The 20,617-nt window shown below is 39.2% G+C and overlaps 1 protein-coding gene across 9 annotated transcripts in view; it reads right to left on the bottom strand.

Moving 5' to 3' along the window:
* Positions 1–1,391: 1,391 nt before the first annotated feature.
* The window catches only part of DIP2C (disco interacting protein 2 homolog C), a 309,412-nt gene continuing 290,186 nt past the window's right edge, over positions 1,392–20,617 (bottom strand). For all 9 annotated transcript variants that reach the window (XM_068174086.1, XM_068174067.1, XM_068174077.1 and 6 more), the window contains 5 exons: positions 13,276–13,333; positions 12,211–12,285; positions 11,108–11,282; positions 9,204–9,327; positions 1,392–4,543 (listed from right to left, as the gene is read on the bottom strand). In XM_068174086.1, coding sequence (XP_068030187.1) covers positions 4,291–4,543; positions 9,204–9,327; positions 11,108–11,282; positions 12,211–12,285; positions 13,276–13,333 — 685 coding nt within the window. In that variant the 3' untranslated portion in view covers positions 1,392–4,290. The remainder of the gene's footprint in view (positions 4,544–9,203; positions 9,328–11,107; positions 11,283–12,210; positions 12,286–13,275; positions 13,334–20,617) is intronic.

Below are 20,617 nucleotides of genomic sequence, written 5' to 3'. Positions count from 1 at the left end.
GACAGAGGGGTCCATCTCCCTTGGGATGACTCTTGTAGGCTGCACCTCTCCCCCACTGCCCATTCAGCCAGAGCACAACCCAGTCCCCTCAAACCAGGAGCGTGCCCAGGCAAGAGCCACAGCTGGATTTGCCTCTCCAGGGGTGCAGAGGGTTCAGAGGCCCAGCAGGGGACTGTAAGAAGCTGTGGGGGAGAGAACTACTACTTTTATCAGACTTTTTTTCAATTCTTACATTCTTAATATCAATGTCATAATGAAGAAATTATGCAGTTTGTACTGTGTATGATTCTTCTAACCCTACTTTTTTTTTTTTTTTTTAATTTCCCACCAGCTTTGCAGTGTTATAGCCACCTTTTGCCAGAATAATTTTTAAAATGTGGAATTGAAATATTTTAACCTTTTAAAAACCTTAATCACATTAGCATAAAAATCAATCCCCTTTTTGCTTTAATGAAACAATTTGTAAAATTGAATGAGGAACTACGTGCTGTTCTGCCATCCTCTTCCTTCTGCCATCTCTAACTTGCTTTCTCCTTCCCACAATTTTTGGATCTCTCTCTCTGCTCAGGGTAATTGTGGGTCCACAAAATGCACCTACCTCTTGTGATAAGCAACCTGAAATCTGAGCCATCAGAGATGGGATTTTACACCCTGAATTTCCCAGACAGGACTCCAAAGACACAAGGACTGAGAATTTCACCCTTCGAAATCGCATTTGGAAAATGAGAGCTGTGGCAAAACCTCTTCTCTGGGAATGCTGCCACTCAGCAGCTGGGAGCCAACTCTGAAATCAAGGTCTTTTTGGAAAAAGCCAATGGCAAGGGGCAGATCACATTTCCAAGATCACATTTCCATTGCCCAAGGCTGCTGAATCGATAGGGAGGTTCTAGCCCCACATGTGAGTGCCCAAGCTGTAACCCATAAACTTCCACTGGCAGAAAGCTCCATCAGAGCTGTAAAATCTGGATCAGTAACTTCCTTAGGTGACAGATTAGCAGCATGTCAGTAGCAAGACCTTGCAACAAAAGTGATAAGTGACAAATTTGAGGAGTTTTACAGTACTAATGCTTGTTATTGCTTCTCACAAAATGTTACCAAGCTTACAATAATCTTTACACTTTCAGCAAAAATGTGAACAGTATATTTGAATATATTAAAAAGAATTAAAAAAACATTTCACAAAAAACATTTGTTGCCATATGAAAGTCTTTCAGCAATAAATGCCCACACCAGTATTTAAACATTGTTAAAAGTATAATGATTTGTACTAATAAATTATGCAACAAGAGAGGTAAACAAAATAAAATTACAGTATAGCTCTCCATGTTCCTCCACCGAGCATCCACAGCTCTCGGAAGCTCCATTTTAGATGACTAATTAAGAAACTGATATTTTCAGAGCAACAAAAATAAAAGCTTTTATTTGTTCATTTGAATATAAAACAGGCGTTATCACAGATGTACAAAGCGTACTGGTGGTTTAACATACAAGAAGGTTGCTGTCCTTTGCACATAAAAATTTTTGTTTGAATCTGTGATTGGCTGAGTTACATGAATTTCTCTAACCAGTCACCACACTCTATGAAATAACGCTGCTAACATTCAACTGATAAAAGGGACAGTCTTCCCTTGGGTAAAGTGTCAAGCAGGATTAAATATATATAATAAACAAGCACCATGAGGAATCTGCTCCTGTTTGATTAGTTTTGTGTTTAAATGTTCATTGTGTACCCTCTCTTTTTGTGCATGTGCATCGAGTTGATTACATGGTTTTGTCTGACTCCAAAAGCACAAGGTCACAAGACAAACATTTTATACATTCTCATGAATGGTTTATCTACAGTACAGTTTCTAATACAGAACAATCCTTCTTTATTGCTCAGTCTGATGGTGCTTAAATGTTTCCCTCTTTTTGCTTGCACAACAAAACCAGAAACTCAGTTTATCATTTCTCTTAACTCAGGATTTAACAACCACAGATGACAGGTTGCAGAAGAGAGCTGTTATTAACTGCGTTTCACAACTGCATTGCAGTTCTTTTATTCTCTACAAATGCAAAGTTGACTTCGTGAAGGTTAAAGTGATGCTTTGAACGACAGCGAGATTTGTTTTGCAGTACTGAGATCAGCGATAGCAGGACTTCACAAGTTAGTTCACACACTGCAATTATGTTTGTAATCAATCAACATCTTATCTGAAACCTTACAACAACTTTCCATTAAGAACAGATTTTATTCTTTTTAGGGAGCAGAAAATGAATTTGACAAAGTATGGGATTGGTCTGCAGAGCAGGAATAGGGCTATTCACAGGACAGTGAGGGCGGAAAAGATGGCCTGAAAGAAAACGCGTCTGACGTGGCGAGATGCTCTGTACTGTACATGCAGACTAAAACGTCCCTACCTTTTAAGAAGATTTTTAACACCCAGCATTGAGACTCCCTTATACGTGATATAAACATGATAACATTTGCCCTGCAACAATCTTAGTCATGCATATCCGGTAATGAGAGCCAGCACATGAACGTCATTTGGGACAAATAAGAAAAGCATTCTTGGACTGCAGCTGGTAAATCCCACTCTTGATCACAAACAGGTCAATTCAGTTACAACCACATGAAGGAAGGGGAAGGTTTTAAAAAAGGGGGCATGGGGGGCAGGGAAGACAACAGAACTGGGGAATCAAACCCCTCTTTTCTCCAAAGGTAGTAAAATGAAGGCAGCTGTGATGCATGTTTTCCTACTCTTCTCCCATGATGGCCTCAGGCTGGAGACCACGGGACTCCTCGGTTCCTTAACCAGGCAGATGGGTTCCTCTGATGTTTTAAAGCGTTTAGGGACTAGTTAGCAGATGCACGATCCGTGCCAAAGGGTGGTAGTGACTGTTTGCTCCTCTCCGTTAAGGAATAAATTAAAGACCATCAAAACAATCGTTTCCTGTAAATGTAAACTGGAAGCGTTGGCCACCGAGCTATGTGTCCTAGCTGAGAGGCAAATTGATAACTCTGTGCAAAAAACCCAAAAACTTTTCCTTATAGCAGTAAAAACACCAACTAAAACAATGAAAAAAATTGTGCAACAAAGTTCTGCAGCTAGACAACAGTGCTATTCCTCAACCTGCCTTTTCTAAGTCTAACAAGTGTATGCACATGCCAGCACGAATATTTATTGTTGCCTCCATGGCAAAGAAAAGAAAATTATTGTAGTGCATTTTTAGTCTTAAATTCATTCACTGCCTTAAAGGCAGCAATAATTCCACTTGCTGGTATCTAGAGGATTCTTTTTGACAGGGATACTTAGCAATCCAGGATTGCTTTTTTTCTTTTTCCAAAAAATTTGTGAGTAACATTTGATTATCTACAGTGGGAGACACCATGCAAGTGACAAGTACTGCATTTTAAACTTTAAAATCTTTTGTCATTAGTGAATTTATATTTCATATATATATATTTGATGTGATACTATCCACTCAAGATAATACAACACTTTGTTTTTTATATTAGCAAACATTTCAAGAGTTTAATATTCTTGAATGTTTCTTCTCTTTTATACTTCTAAAGAGATCAAAATAAATTAAACGTTTTGTACATAATTACAGAAGAAGTAGTTAACTTATTTTATCTTTTTAGTTTAGTACAAAGATATTTGCAAGCTCATTGCCGAAATACACCTTATTTATAAATTTCTTCCATTCTAACGCTAACAGCAAAGGCTCTTTGGCCTTTGGGCTTTCAGCATCTCTGACAGAAAGCTGCAAGATTTCTAATTGAAAGGTGCTACTTTGGGTTTTCTCCTCGTACCACTACGTATTTTCCTAAGATGTGGGATCTAAAATGGCTTAAGTTAGTAATGGATCTGTATTCATCAGCCTTTTATGACATATTAAAACAAATGAAGGAAACAACTATTTGTATTAGAATGCAAATTTTTTAAAAAGAATCCATTTGGAGGGTAGAATAAAAAAAAATCTACTTCAGCTTACTTAATGTAAAATACAAAGCCACATTTACTCAAAAAGCAGTATTGTCCAATAAGCAAAAAAAAAAAAAAGTTTAAAATGGGCTTTTCCAACACACTGAAGGGCCTTACCCCATAGTCCTTCTTTTCTAAAATTTAGTGGTAAAAGAAAACATTTCACATTGTATTTCCTGCCAATCGTGACTGCTTTGAAAAGTCGTAATAGAAACAGTTCCATTCTGATGAGTGTCAGTATCTTATCTGCACACTTTTTTAGTGGACACAAAAAAATTTTATACATCTATAGTAAAGTCTATGGAAGCTTTAAGGTACAAGACTACATGTTGTAGGCCACATAGATGGGATCTAGCTGGTCTGCCAAAAATCCATCTCGTAGGTGCATACGTTGTTTCTCTCCACGGGAGTTGATAGGAATTACACCAATGTCCACAACCACCACCACCCCTACAATCAGATAGTGTTCCTCCAGGACCACGTTGGTGACCAAAGGAACAAGGTCCAAAGCTTCTTGCTCAGATCCATCCAGCTCAACTACAACGACCAATAAATTTGTCCAGGTAAACACCGCGCTGGAACAAAAGAAAAAATAATATTAGTCATGTTTTTTTTTTCACCCATTTCATTTTCTATCCCTTTTCTTGCACCTTGGTTACCTTTTGTTGGAGCTCCTGGGGCTCTTTCCATGTGCTCAGGACAAAGTGCAAACAGCAAGAGAGAACATGCTGCAGGCAGGGGCAGAACAGCCCCATGAGCTCTCTCTTTGATAATGCTGCAATTTTAAGCATTAGGCTGAACTTAGAGAAGCTTGCCTGCCATGGAAGGATGTAGTAAGACAGCACATGGTTCCCTCTGAAGCCAGGGAAGTGCCACAGCTCTGCTGTGTTCAGGAGTGATGTGTGTGTGGAGGTGCCTCCTCTGGGGTTTTTTGAAGAGCAGCCCAAAAAACCAAGGAGGTTAAGAGAGGAGGCACCAGAACAGTAGGAGCATAGTCTGAGCTGAAAGGTCTGTGGGATGACTCCTGCTAGTGAAGGGTGTGGAACCCTGGGAAGGCACATGGCACAGTGCAGGCTCACAGGGGTGCCCAGGGAGGGGGCATCCTCCACGTGCCCGCTCGGCAAACACGGCTACGCGCCTTCGGGACTGGGCTGGCTGCTGTCCAGGCAGGTCAGAGCTCAGCACAAAGAAGCTGCAATTCTTCTGCACCAATTGATTTCCACAGAAATCAAGAATCAAGATGGAGGCTGTGTCTCCATCTGTTTTATTTTGGCTGTTTTATTTCTGTTGGGTTTAAAGGGACAAGAGTTTTAACATTCCTGAATAACAGTTCAGACTGTCAAGGGAACACCATTATCTCCAGTATCTCCTCTTTGCTAAAAGAACTTTGTAAGACCCCAAAGTTTTGGTTAAGCCCTTGAGCCAAAGCAGGTAAATTTTGGGTTCTGTTACGTGGGACCATTTCTGGCTAAGGATAATGCATTTATCCTTCCAAATATGGAGGCTAGGAGGGTATCAAAATCTGGTGTATGGTTCCACCCAGAGTAGTTTTACAGCTTCCCTCCATCCTCCTCCTCACATCTCCAGATTATCCAAAGACTCTTGCATTTCATGGGAGGTCAGCACAGCTGAGCCACAAAGAGCAATCTGATTCTTCCTTGCAGATGTTTAAGACACTTCTTCCTCTAGCTTATTCCACAGAATAAACCATAATATTCTACACATGTACACCATACATCAAGTCCTGTACTTTAGTTGCCTTTACCTCATAAAATCAGGGGATAACTTCCCAGAACTGTCTTGAGTATAAGCATCTGAAAGTCAGAATATATTATGTACATAAGCCATCTTCAAAAAGAGCTTCTTACCCTAAGGTCAATGCTTGATTGAGACAGAAGTGCACGGTTTTAGTCTCCTAAGACAGCTCTGAAAATCCATGTACTGTGGAAACATATCTTACTTTGCCCAAAAATTAACTATGAAAATGTGCTCTATGCTGATGCTTGACAGAATGGATTTCAGGAGAAAAGTACTTAACTCTTAAAAAAAAAATCAGATCCTGCCAAAGTACTTTTTGATTGAATTGTTATGTGCTTATTGATCTGGAAAACTAATGAGCAGCCAAAGCAAGGATGAGAAGACCCCTTTTGACTTAGTACTGCTGTGAAATGAATTTTCATTTGTAATTATGTTTTCACAGACATAGTGAAAGTTTTGATTGATTCTGAATCAATCTAGTAAGTTTTGATTGATGCTGAATATTAACAAAATGAAGTATCAATCTGCACAGTTGACCATCTCCAGAGAGGTCCTGGATTTTTTTATTGATTGCTGTACAAACATCTAAATTAGTATAATATATATTTTAACAAAAAACCTGGGTAAGTTTCATTGAAATGTAAGTTAGCATTTAAAACCATGCCTGGAAATTACTTTTAGCTTGTTACTTGGGAAAACAATTAATAGCAAGATTCAGGAGCAGGTCCCAAAAACATGGTTTAGAATAAATTAGTTTGTCTGAATTCAGGAAACTGATTCCCAAAACTTTCATGAAGTTTCTATTAAGTCCTAAAATCAATGACACTCCCAAGAGGCTTCAATATAATTTAAAACTCATTTCATATGTCATGGTTCTAAACTCACTGGTGATCACTGGAAGTAAAAGGAAATATTGCTCTTTATGTTCTTACTGGTTGAGATGAAGGTACATTAGCCAGCCTCTCTTATGCATACATCAACTTTCTAGCCCTGATGAATAAAAAACCTCAAAGCAAAAGCTAGGGACCAGGAAGGCTGACCTTTCCTTAAGAAACAATCGAGTCACAATAATCAAGTCACACACAATAGATGCAAAACAGTCAATGCTCTGGGAATGGCCCTTCCTGCTGCTTCCACATCATCAAATGCTATAGGAAAAACAAGGAAAAACACCTCTGGGGAAAGAAGCTCCTAATTGTTTTCTTCTCCAAATATCTTGTGTAGCTTTGTGTATAAACCACTTTTAAGCAAATTCCAGGAAGCTCTGTTCTGTTCCTCTTTTGAGACTTTGACATTTAAATGAGTCAACCATGTGTTTTAATTAAAATACATACATTAAAACACATACCACAGTTTGTGGTATTAGAAACACTTTCAAAATGCACAGTGTGGGTTTACATAACAATAAAACCAGACTGTGCCACTCTTTCACTTTTTATGTGTTAAGACACAGGAGGTCCAGAGTCAGAGGTTGTTGATTTTGTGCTAAAATTCCTTAAAAGACAATAATAATTTTAAATGACCTTTCAGATCTGATCCTCAATGACAGAAGCTGTCCAGCAGGATCACATGTCAGTCAACAAATCCCCGAGTCCCTCAATGGTGTCCAGTGTTACAGAACGAGCTGCGTTTCTCAGAGGCTTTCACAGTCTATCAACTGGACATACCCAGCACCTTCTGTGTGCAACAGAAATTGATGCAGTAAATCCTTACTGGGGCATTGTAACTGAAACAAGAAAAGAGGCTCATGCCCCTGTCCACAGAAAGGGATATACAAATTATAAATAATAAAAAAAAAAAGAGTTAGCTGGCTATTATTTTGTCAAGAGGTGTTTTGCAAAGACAAAAGGAGGGCCCATAAGAGAAGCTGAAAAAATTACATGAGAGACGGCAAGGACAGTCAGGACAAGGACTGTGAATGAAAATTCCATGATGGTTATTTGGCAGAGCATTGGTTAGGAAAAGGCTGGGAACTGTGAGCAAACCAGATGCTGGCACTCTGAATAACTGTGTGTCCCTGTTCTGCAGGGACCACATCCGTGACACATCTAATTCATCAGCAATTTCTCTTTTTGAGGGAAAACAACCCTGAAATACTGGCCTTAAATATTGGCCTTTGGGCAAAGGGTAGCAACAGTACAGAGTATTTTCTGAATTCTCACTCCTGTGCCTTGTACATTATCACCCAACTACTGGAAAGAGGTAACGTACTGAGAATTATCTGCATGTACTTGCAGAAATTCAGCTGTGTTTTTCTCCTGTCGTTCCAGCTTACCCCCCGCCCTTTTCCAGCTGCCATTTTTCACTCAGGATTTCCATGGTTGTGGAACAAAAAGGATCCTTGAAGTGCTCTCAGCAATCTTGAAAGCAGGAACATAACTTAAGCATTTTTTGATACTGAAACCCTGCGATTTCTGCAGTGTGATATGGCTACTTTATTCACTGCCTGTGAGCTCATCATTTGAGGGGACACAAACCTCTGACAAACAGATACTGCTGAACACAGCAATTTATCAATCTATGGCCATCTTATAATAGACCAGTCCTTAAACAGCTTGCTCTGAAAACTTTCCATCCACTGCTGGTACTGATCTGACACATTTTCGAGGGGAATTTCATGACATTCATAAAGTGTTCTTACTGTTCTGTATGAAGGCACAGAACCCAGCTCCCTGCGTAATGCCTGTCTGGCACAAGACCATTCCAGCAGTGATGATGCTCAAGGGAGGAGGCAATAAGGCAAAACCTCAGTTACAGTCAGCCAAGCAACTAATTGTATTCATTTTAACTGATATTTAAGAAAAAAAGCAAAGTCTTTTACTAAAGACCGGTTCAGCTGCTGTGCTTCATTCATTATTAAGCTTCCTGCTCCAGGCCACATCTCTGCAACGAGGATTGAAAAGAAAAATGCACTAAATTGCTCTGGCTATTGCAACAGATTCATTTTGGTTGAAAGGTGAATAGCTGAGCTGTGGTTGTAGCAAAACAAAACAACTACCTGACTGAGTCTTGTGATGGAAGAATAATGAAAAGCAATTTGTGCTCATGTCGGACTCAAGAAATGATTTCCTGCTGTGTACATCTGAGGATGATACATTGATTAAGACAACATTATTATTAACTCATTGATTTACTGCTTCGATTTCCATTGTGACCTTGATTTGATCACTGCTTCATTTATTAATAACCAATTAAAAAAAATAGTGTGTTCATTTATTTGAAATGTTTGCTTGCTTACTCCTTAAAAAAAAAAAAGAAAAAGAAATGTAGTGAATGAACTTATCCGAAATCAGTCCTTTCAGATTAAATCTGTTTGTGAAAAGTTTCATCCTAAGGACACATTTGCAGCTGGGTTATAAATCCTATGACCATCCCTACAGGCCATTTCCTGGATCAATTGCAATATCCTAGGAAAAAACCCAGACATTATAGACATTTCAGCTTTTTATAAGGGCCCCGGTGTTGTATAATCCTTACCATTCTGTGATGCTCTTGTGTGCTCTAATGACAGAGGTTTCAATATCGATCGGATGGTACCTCATCCCTCGCAATTCCATGGCTTCGTCTAATGCACCCACCACATAAAGTGCATCATGGCGTTCTCGGGGAAAGGGAGAAAAAAAAGAGAAAGATTCTATTCTCCAGTACATTGAATTATAGAAATGTTCACATTAAGAATTAAGTAAAATAAGCACAACATAAGTTATCCTTGAATTTCTGAAACCCCGAAGTGATTTCTGTACTAATGAGCATTTTCCATTACTGAAGTGCAACACAGAGCAAAAAACAGAAGAAAGGAAGGCAGAAACACTATTCCCATTTGAAAAAGACAAAGGCAGAAATCTTTATCCAAAGACGGTGGCAGAATTCCTGATTTTCTCCCAGGTGGATGCAGAACACATTATTTTTTTTAAGGCACTCTGAATGACAATAGGTTCCTTGCTTCTCGCTGTTTTTTCAAAGAGAAAGAATAGATTTGATCCTGACTGTGTGGCTGATGTTCTTCCAATTGATTTGAGATGGTCACTACAGATGCTTTTAATCTATTACAAAGGTGTTTAGCAATAAACTAAAAACATGCTATAGCTAGATTGTAAATTGCTTATTCAGGTAACTTAAGCATAACACTTTTATAGCCCATATTTTTTACCTACCGAAGAAAGAAATGAGGCTTAAATCACACTTTTTAAAAGGTACTAGGCTGAAAATAAACGATTACATGCTAGTCATAAAAAAATATTTGCTAACAGACTTAAAAGCAAATAATTGACTCTTTTTGCATGAATTTGGATAGTTGTGTGGTGGTATTATAATGATAATATGAAGTCTACCTAATAAGGGGCTGAGAACTTTATGCACTAGGAGCTAAAAGTAGGAGAATGGAGCAACTCTTTGCTAGGAGAATACCTAAGCTATTTGACTGATTAAGCTGCAATATCCTCAGAGAATCCTGAATTTTCTCAGGGTTGGGCTATCATTATGAAATGAAAAACGCCTGCGCAACCCAAAGTAAATCTCTTCAGAAGGTGCCGTTATAAGGACACGGCAGCAGGCCTAATCCACAGGGATTACTCAAATGTTTTCAGATTGGATGAATTCTTTCTTGGCTGAATAGCAGCTATTCTAATGGCCCTGGGATCACTCCTGGAGGTGTTCACAGCATTGCTGGAAACCCTGCCTGGCCAGCAGCCTCCCCGTGCCAGCTCAGCCACAGCCACTCGTGGCACTGTGCTCCTCAAAAATCACAGGAAAACAAACATTTTCCCAAGCACAAACTTTGTGTGCCCAGCAGCACTTGTTCACTTAAACGAGTACAAGAGACATGGAACATCATTAAAACAAGTAAGGGAGTCTTGTATCTTCCTGACAGAAACCCAAACACTCTATAGCTTCTGTTGAAGGTTACTGCTTGTGTTACATTTCAGTACCCAGCCCTCTGGGATAAAACAGGAAAATCTGAAGAATGGACAGATCCTGTGATTAGGTTTATAACAGAGCTGGTGGTCAGAGGAGGGACAGGGCTCAGACTCCCACCAGGCTTTTTCCACCTTCACAAATGTATTTCTGGGGACACAACTGCCAGAGCAAATGATGGCAGTTTCAGCTGTATTTCTCATTTTTCAGGCTGAAGCACTGGGTATATTAACAGTGCCAAAAGGTCACTGGTGGAGGGGATTTATAGTACCTGAGGTACAACAAAGGAAAAGCAACTATTTCAGTAGGGAAATCTTGCCCTCTGATCATTTTAATTAAGGGTTTCTTTGCAGTTTTACAGGTTTCACAGACGGAGCATGTTAGGTACCACAGGGCCAGAGAGGCTGTATCACTCTCCAAATAATTCCAGTTATTTGCGTAGACCTAGATGATAAGAAACCTCTTACCTCCATTTGCATCTGTGAGTTCTGTTCTTCTCAGGAACCCCAGATAACCAGTTCTTGCCCAGATAGTCTGTGTGTCTCCAAAGCTGAGTCTTGAGTTAAAATGATCTGATTGCAAAGATTCATCTCCATAGATGGTAAAATACCCACTGGCGTTGTGAGTGCTGTGAACCCATATCTAAGTTAAAAGCAATTATACTGGTATTAATTAAAGTAGCTTTTGAGAATGAAGCATTATTGAAAATTCTTGATGCAAATATTTTTAGTCATAGCTAGATAATACTAAAAATGTCTTTTGACACTGTTTCTAGGCCCATAACTGACCCAGTTTTAGCACAGAGACCCCAATCTACTTTTGTGGAAGTTGCTGGGCAGCTCTGAGCCCAGCACGTTCCTCACTCCTGGTTCAGTGTATTTACCCCAGAAGAGCATCCTCCATGAACACCAGACAGATAGATTATTTTAAAGGGTAAGGCCAGGGACCTTCACCTATGGAGAAGGATTCATTCCATCAAAATTGAAGCACCATGGAAGTTTTTACAATTTCAAATTAATGAACTCTTACAGAAGCTCACAAATTAGACTGTGGTTTTAATTATGATCAAACATGTTCTTCATTATGTTAACTAGATTTTTAACTGCTTGAAAATAACGAATTTTTTTTTCTCAGTCTAGAAACATAAAATAAATTTGAAAAACACATAGTCTTGCTCAACTCAGCTAATGAGAGTACTTCAGTGCAATGAAGCACAATGATTATGGAGAACAGAACAAGAAAACCATCTAGCTGAAATTAAACCAATCTATTAACTTAATTTTCATGTAAGCTTCCATCAGAATTAGTGAAGTACCAAGTATATAGTTAGGAAAAGCAGATTTTTTTTCATTTTTTTAACTTGAGGTATTAATATTGAGAAACAATTTACTAACCATTTTAATAATGACACAAATATCAAGATCCACACTTTACATGATAAGTAGAATTCACTATTTTCTTAACTGGGCACTTGATAACAGTATCATAGGGAATCCTTAGCATGCACAACAATAGCTTTGTCTCTGCAATTTAGTTCAGAGCATACAAAGTTCAGGTTCTCATGACTCACCTCACCAAGATGAGAGTCTCCTAAGGGTCCCTTTGTTTCCGGATTAGCAATAATTATACGTACACCTGGGAGGATCTATTGAAAGAAAACATGAGGCAGTAAGAAAGCAGGTACCACCTTATGCAATTGTATGCTGACGCTTTGTCCCCAGAGAACCTTCATTGCAAATTATAAGAAATCCTCAAAAATCCTTAAAAAGTTAAAGTAGATTTGTAGTGCAAGAAATATAAAATAGTCTATAGATATGATAAATTCTGAGATAACTGGGAAATATGACAAAACTGCTTCTCTTTGTGAATGCTGTTCCATCAATAAAACTCCTCAGAAATCAAATGTTCACCTGCAGAACAAAAGTCTGACCAAATGGCCCCTGTCTCTATGAGAATACATAGTAGAATAGGAAAACCCCAATGGGTTTTCCTTTGGCCTAAACCTTTGGCCTAAAAGAAGGAGAATGCCAGAGGCATCATGCAATCTCCCAGAATAATGTCCTGCCAAAGTCCTCATGTAATGGACATTCAGCAACTACAGAGGTGGATGTTGAGCCCTAGAATAGAAAAGGGAGCATCCTCTGACCATGAATGTCTGCAAAGCTCTGGACAGAAACCTTCAGATGAGCACCCAGAGCACCAGAGCCTGCCCCTTTGTCCTCACCCTGTCCCCAGAGCCATGCCCCTGCAGGGACAGTCCCTCTGCCTGTGAGCACAGTGTTGGCCATCTCAGACCAGCTCCCACCGCAGGTGGGTTCTACATCGATGGCACTGCCTGCACCAGCACCACATTTGTCAGCTGCTTCAAGAATGACACGCAGGGCACGACAAACTTCTTTTTGCATAAAAGAAGGAATTGATTTCTGCATAAAGAGCAAGGTACAGGTTCTGAGAGAGCAGTAATACATCAGTTACTGCCATCATGCTGTAACCTCAACAGTAAAGGAAGGACATCAATCTGCACAGCTAATAGTGCCTTCCCCAGTATTACATTCATGTAAAAATGAACAGAAATGGATATTTACTGAAAATATTGTCCATAAAAGTTACACTTAAATCTTCTTTCAGTACTTACTTTTCCAGACTCCATGAGAGGCAAACTATGTGGAGATCCTCTTTCAACTAAACGAACTCTGTAAAATAATATGTATAATACACAGTTGTGTTTATTTGCTTTTCATTAACTTTTATTTCTAAAAGGAATGGTTAATGGTTGCAGAGTTTAATGTTATTTTTGGAAGAGTTGAAGCATATATCCTGGTATGTGGAACATAATCAGACCAAATATGTAATATTAGTCAAAACTTATGGAGGGAAAATAATAAAAAAAATAAGTGTGTGAACTTTTTCTTAAATAATAAATTCTTCAAATGTAGTTGGTGCCTTCTATTTGTTTTTGATTGACTTTTGTAAATGGAATTCCATGCACAAATTTAATCATGACAAGAGGGATAAAAGCATGTGAACTGAGTGAGCAACCACATTCCACAAGTAGCTGACAGCTAAAATCAAAATCATATCAAAATAACTCATAACCTGGCCTCAGCTTCAAATCTGCATTTGCAATCTTTTAATTATTTTCAATGGACAGTGGTTGATAAACATTTTAATATTAAAAAAAATCATTAAATGAAAAATGTTATTACTGCTGAGATCAGATCCATTCTCAGAGTGTGACTTTCTGGTTCTCTCTTCTTTTTTTAGATAACTTATTTCCCCACTAAGTGAACTGGAATGTCATCTCTCCTTCAGTGATATCATGGTCTGGAAGGAAATTTCTCATTTAACCTTAGAAAAGTACTCAGCAGGTTAGAATGAAAGAGATTCCCAAGTTCTCAAACAGCTAATGATCTTAGCCAGTACATGGCAAAGAAAATTTGGTAACATCTAGTTATTCCTGTATCCTAAGTAACTTCAAATTTCTAGCAACCATGAAAACCTTAAACTTCCCACTCCTGGAAAATATCTGAAGAGCTGTTCTGAAGAGCTGTTCTTACCTCTTTCCTCCCCCCAGCTCTGGGCATCAGAAAGACAAAACCCCACAATACAAGATGCCTAAAAGCCAACCATGTAAAGGGTAAAGATGAAACTTTAGAAGACAAGAAAACAGACAGAAGCAGATGGGTGGAGACCTGGATCCCATTAAGATGAGCATAAAACTGACCCTATTACGAGCAGTCACAATAGATCTTTTTCAGACTGTTTTGAGGTCTTTTTATAGACAGAGCATCACAGTGCTCAGTTTGGGAAAGGAGGGTTGAGACACAGAGACACCTCAGCCAGAGGTCCCTTTGGAGAACAAAGCCATGGCAAGTTCAGACCCTAAGCAGAAATGGAAAAAGATATTTCTATTTTTTTTTTCTTTTTTTTCACCCTATTTCTTTGCTCCAAGAGTCTTCTATAAAAGGTGAGACTGTTGAGGTCAAGGCAGGAATAGTGAATAGTGTTTTATCTGCAGTTCTGGGAAGTCTCTCAACCTTGATGAATGGGGCAGGGCTAAGCCCTCAGATATTGCACATCAGTGTGAACAGCTCCTCTCACTAACAGAAAGATACAACCCAAACACTCAGGAATTTCAGACCTTTTTCCAACTTGTGTTGAGAGGAAAAGGATGTAAAGTGCCCTACAAGGGGTACTGCCTGGAGCAGGCACAGTTGGGCAGCTGCAGCCTGACCTACAAGGTGTGTAACAGGAATCACTTTTCAACACTTGTTCAACTGCCACTAAACTCCCAGACCAAGCCTAAAGCACTAATTACCTCCTCTGTGTGTTACCTTGATGTTATACTGCCCTTGTTTACATTGCTGTGTTACACGTATAACACATGTCTGTGTTTTCAACATTTCCTGCTGAGCCTCCCACCAGCTGAAAAGTCACCACTGGATTGATGGCAGAAGCAGTGAAGTTACAGCATCCATTTGTCCATCCAGGGACACAGACACAGGGCAGCAGAAAGCCAGGCCATGGGAGCCTCTCTAGAATGTGTGTGTGCAAGGCTAAATGAATGCTGCTCTATAAAGGGTAAATCTACATCAGCCACACTTGTGGCAGCAATTGGCAACCAAATGGCACACAACCACACAAATGGCAGCCAAATCGTAAGTATTTAGGAGTATTCAGCAAGGGTTTTAAAAATAACTCTCTATATATTGAAATGAAATAAAATATTGCAAAAACCAGTTGCTACTAATGCCTATATATTTCTGCCTTCATATATATATATATATATATATATTTGTTCTGTAAAATCCATAGTAGTCTAGAAATAGAGAATGCCTTTAACTGAGTTCTTCCAAACAACTGACATCTCCAGTCTTTCAATGGGTGTTTGCAGACAGGTAGCTACTCTTGGAAAAAATAGTCATCATCTCACCCACTTGGTACCTCCTTCAACAGAGTTATTTTACCCATTATTTACAAGCATTTGTGAAATTGAGAAAATATTGGGAAAAAGAGAATTTAGAAAACCTCAGCCGCAAGCACTGTTAAGAGTGATGGTGTAACAAAGGTCAGGAAGCACTTTATGTAATTTAAGATAGGTTTAAAGAGAATTCTATTTGGATAACAGTAGAAAAAACCTCTGGGGCAGGAAGTGTATGTCAGAACTGTCCAGCTGCCCAGAGATACTGGTGGCCTTTGCTCCCATCCTGTCATTAAGACATGCCTCCATGACGTGCTGCTGAACTACAGGCAGTAGCAAAAATCACAAATAATAAAGCAACACATTCCATAGTCAATGGTGTGACTACTGGAAATGAATCAACAGTGATAAAGGTGACAATCCTCTCTCTGCTTTCAGCACCTGTGCTTCCCATCTTGTTCTTTTTATCACTGGCGTATTCTTCTAGTTCCCTTCTCCACCTGTTTCATTTAACCTTGCCTGATTTCTTAGCACATGGTGATCCACAGAAGGTGCAATTTCTCACTTTCCAGCTCTGTTAAACCTCTCCCACTCTGTGCTTCCCACCTCACATCCCTACAGAGTTTTCATGGCACTGCACTAAACATAGAAACGGCATTTCCTAAAGGTTTTCTGTGAGGGCCCTCTTAGCACCCAAAACCTTGGATCCCTTTTTAAAAAGTTTCTGCTAAGCTCACAATTCATCTGGGAACACACTGTTAAACCTCTAACAAGTCCAAAAATAATAAAAAATATTTTTCAAGATATTTAAAAAAAAGATATTTCAAAAATATATAAGTAAAACATGAGATTCTGATGTTAGCAACTCTCATGTGCATTCCTAATTTTAAGTGCTTAATAGTCTCATTAACTCTACTGTGACTAGATATTGTGAATAAATTATGGGCATTAGGCAATAATTTATAAAATTAGTTTTATTGTACCTCAGCATAAAATAATTCAATTGTTCCCACTCTTCCTCAAGAGATTTCCCTTTTTCCACTGACAAATGCAGACACAATTGAAAACTTCTTTGCTTCCCGCTTGAGCAAACAGCATCACTATCCAGGCTGCTCTGGTAGGCAAACTAAAAATGCAGAGCACAGGGCTCATCAGACCCTTAAAAACAACACCTCTGAATTACCCAGGTGATGCTGGCAAAGAAGCACACGGCTCCTTGCAGCCTCCCTAGGACAATGATAGCAAACCCTCTCCAAATTCACAAATAATCTCAACCCGCTCCCAGGCAGCAAAGGTCCAGGAAGGGCAAGTCCTGTTTCTCAGCAGTGCTCCAGAGTTCTTTGTTGGGAATGAAAACAATCTCTTACAAAGTGAGCACAGAGCCTTCCTGCTGTTTTCTTCTGCCGCCGAGTCTTGCTGGGAAGGGCAGAGGAGAACATGGCAATAGAGCCAGACTGGGCAAAGAGCCTGAAAATCAAGTGGATGGGAGAAAACATGCTGCCCTTGGGTGTGAAAGCTACTTTTGCACCTTCTGGTGGTTTGCAGCCAAGCTGAGAGGGAAAACATAAATGAGCCACACAATGTAGGGCAGACATAGGGTTTCTCCCCCACTAAAATACCTGACTGGAGGGGGGTGACAGAAGATGTTTAAGAATTGTTTCACTGTTACAAAGCTATAACCAGGGATGATACACTATGAAACTGTAATATTTACACAAAATAGAATAGAAGAGTATATTTTTCACAACTTTTTTCCACTGATTCCTGTGAACATCTTAAAAAATTCTCTCACTGGAGCTGTAGAGTTGAGAAAACTGTTTCAAAGTCTGGTTCTTGGGATTTAATGGGGAATGCAGCTACACCCCCAGAATGTGCCAACTTTTTTTTCTCGTTACAATTTAATATATTGAACATATTTCATCTTCTTTAAATCAAACACTTACTATAGAAAAGTAGGACTGAAATCTGACTTCAGAACAGGAACTGGCCAGCTATAACTAACCAGGCACTGCAATAACTGTGCAGCAAAGGAGTATCAAAATGCAGCAACAATGTCTTTCTGCCCAAGTATCTTACATGAAACTCAAAATTTTGTTTATGCTCCATTTTAAATCTGGTTCATTTGTTGATGAAAACTCTCCAAAATACACTGCACAGCTTGCTAGTGCTCCACACTAATCAGAGCATTTGTCAGCAGAGCTATTAACTCTTGCTTTGGGAATCTGCAGGGGCTGGCACATGCAGAGTAGTACTAAGAAAGACAACAGTGCCAAAACTGGGCAATCCTTCAGAGCTGGCTGTGCTGCTGCTCAGAGAAAGAGTTTGGATTCTGTGATTCTAATAGAGATGGAAAGAAGCTATGAGGTCATCCAAGTCTTGCTCCCTGCCAAAAAAAGACTGCTCCCTGCAGTGCACTTTTGAGTGCTTTGCCTACTTCTGTTAGAGTATTTCAAATGATGGGGCTTCTTCCACTTCCTTCCAGGGCTTATTTCTCAGCTGAATTTATTTCAAATCCAGGAACCTTTTTCACTCTGTGATGCTTGGCATGAACCAGTCTCAGCTTCCTCTTATTATTTCTACCTCTCCACATCCAACTCAAAGGAGCTTTTCCCCAGTGCCCCTGTTCTCTTTCAATATAACTCAGCTGAAGAGACTGCCTTTTACCCTACCACTTGGCCAAACCCCACATCTTGAACTTTTGTCTTTCCTTTATAGCCATTCCCTCAACTGAGCTGTGGTAATTGCCCTCTTCCTCCTTGCCTGTGTGCCAGCATCTTCTGTCAGCCAGGCTTGGGCACTCACATCATCTCCAGCTCTGATTTCCCTGCCTCTCACCCCAACCCTTCCTCCTGTCTGGAGCAGCTCTCACACCATGTCACTTCACAGGCATGCCAGCTTGGAAGCCCAACTCTTTGGTCTCTTTCACACCAGCTATTTTGCACTCTGATTTCTTTCAGCATCTGTTCTTGGATGCTGAAAACCATCAGCAACAAAGCCTAGAGGAAACCAAATAGGATGTGATGGAAATATAACCCAGTGTATTTAAGCCCCCTCCTTGCCCACAGTCTTTCTGTGGCAGAAAGCAACAGCCAGTGGTCTCTGGTTTCATTCCAGCCCTATTTCTTAAGTTTACCTACTGACCATCATCGTACATTAAAGGTTAAGCTTGTGGGGAAAAAGTGGATATTTTCCCATCCTGCAAGATATTGATGTTTTGAATTTTTTTCTGTATTAAACTGGAACAAAGAAGTTAAATATTTACAGAAGTTGTAAATGGAATCTAAAAAAACCTATGTGGCAGGTCAGAAAAAGAGGTTATTTATGGTTAATATTTCAGGGCATTTTGTTTTGTTTTGAAATTAAATGAATTAACTCTCCAAAGTGAAAATTATTTCACCCACATCATAAGCAAAAATTAAAAACTGAATGTGTTTTGACCACTTTGAAAACTCTTTTTCTTTCAGCTGAAGAGGATATGCCCAAACTGACTCTTCTGAATTCAATACAATGGTCTTTTACAGTGAAAAAAAGGCCAACTACCTAATTCATTGGAAACTGTAACCAAAACTGAATTGCAAGGCATTTAATGTCAGAGACCTTTTATGTAGCTACATCCAGAGCATAGAGACTTTCCAGTTCTGACTCAAATCATTAAGAACTACTGCCATCAACAACACTTTTCAGAGATATATCAATGTCCAGTCTGAGATGGTGCCTGGGTACGACTTCTGGTGGGAAAAGGCTGGTGCAGCCTCTTCTCATTCTCTACAGTTAAAAGAAGGATAGGCACTGTAGGTAACAGTGAGATCCTGGACTGGGTCAGGCCTTTTGACATTCAAGACTGTCGGTGCATTTTCTCTTTACTCAAATAATAAAATGTTTCTATGTAAACGATTCCAGAATTAACAAGTCAATGAGCTCATTCAACCAAAAAAATGGAAATACGGATCAAAGAACATAAGCTCTGCCTTCCAAAATGACAGGCATGTTCAATAGTAAATCAGAAAAGTAGGAAAATTGCACAGCTGAACACTTAGGCTGAAGGGAAACTGTAGATAATGAAGATGTTTCCCTGCATCATCCTGGTTTCCTCAGAGCAGATTTTCTCCTATCACATGATATATTCAAATAATGAGTAAATACAACTGAGACTGAAAAAGGGCTTTGGGATTTAGGCAAACTTTAACCAACCGAATGAACAACCATTAAACTTTCTGTATGCTTAGGACATATTTTAATCCTGTTAAGTTGATGATCAACAAGAATTAGCACTAAATCATTTCCGTTAGTGCAAAGGAATCCTTCACTATAAACCTAAATTACAATTCATGCGCCAAATTCCCTGAGGCCAAAAAGCTAAGAGCTTCCAATCCTTCAGATGGCTGGACAAAGAAGCAGAAAAAGTTACACAATGATTTAAGACAGTTCAGAAAGCTGGAAACAAATCAAAATAGGACAGGAACTCTGGTTCAGGAAGGGAACACTCGGAGCTTCACAGATTAAAAAAGCATTAGCAATTTCATCATAAAAGATTATGGGAATATATAAAAAAGGTAAGTCATGGTTATGTTTGCTTTCAGCTTTGAAGTATTTTAAAATGTTCAGCTGCCATCACACATTAAATTTGTTTAAATGAACTTTACACATTTTTTAAAGCACAGTGTACAACTATTTCAAGAGAATGCATTGGACCAAGACTCTGGAGAATCTGGTCTTGCACCTTGAGCACCATCAGGTACAGCATCAGCCTTCTCTGTGCTTCAGGTTCAGCTTTGCAAAATCAGGCATAGAGCTGCTTGCAGCTGTTATCTTATTACTCAGATTACAAACCTCCCAGGACATGGTGTTTATTACTAATTGCTTTTACAGCACTTTTCATAATCACAGTTGAGATCTGACAATTCTGTTTAATGCAATATGCTTTTTCTATTTTGTAACCCTTTGTCTTCCTAGTCCTAATCTCTAAAGAGACTTCACATACAGGGAAAATTTAATTATAATGAACATGGGAACTAAAAACATCCTGAGATAATGGAATTAGCTTATTTGTTGTCAA

The sequence above is a fragment of the Anomalospiza imberbis genome, chromosome 1 (genome assembly GCF_031753505.1).
Source record: "Anomalospiza imberbis isolate Cuckoo-Finch-1a 21T00152 chromosome 1, ASM3175350v1, whole genome shotgun sequence".
Classification (NCBI taxonomy): domain Eukaryota; kingdom Metazoa; phylum Chordata; class Aves; order Passeriformes; family Viduidae; genus Anomalospiza; species Anomalospiza imberbis.
This window is presented reverse-complemented; position numbering and strand designations above follow the sequence as displayed.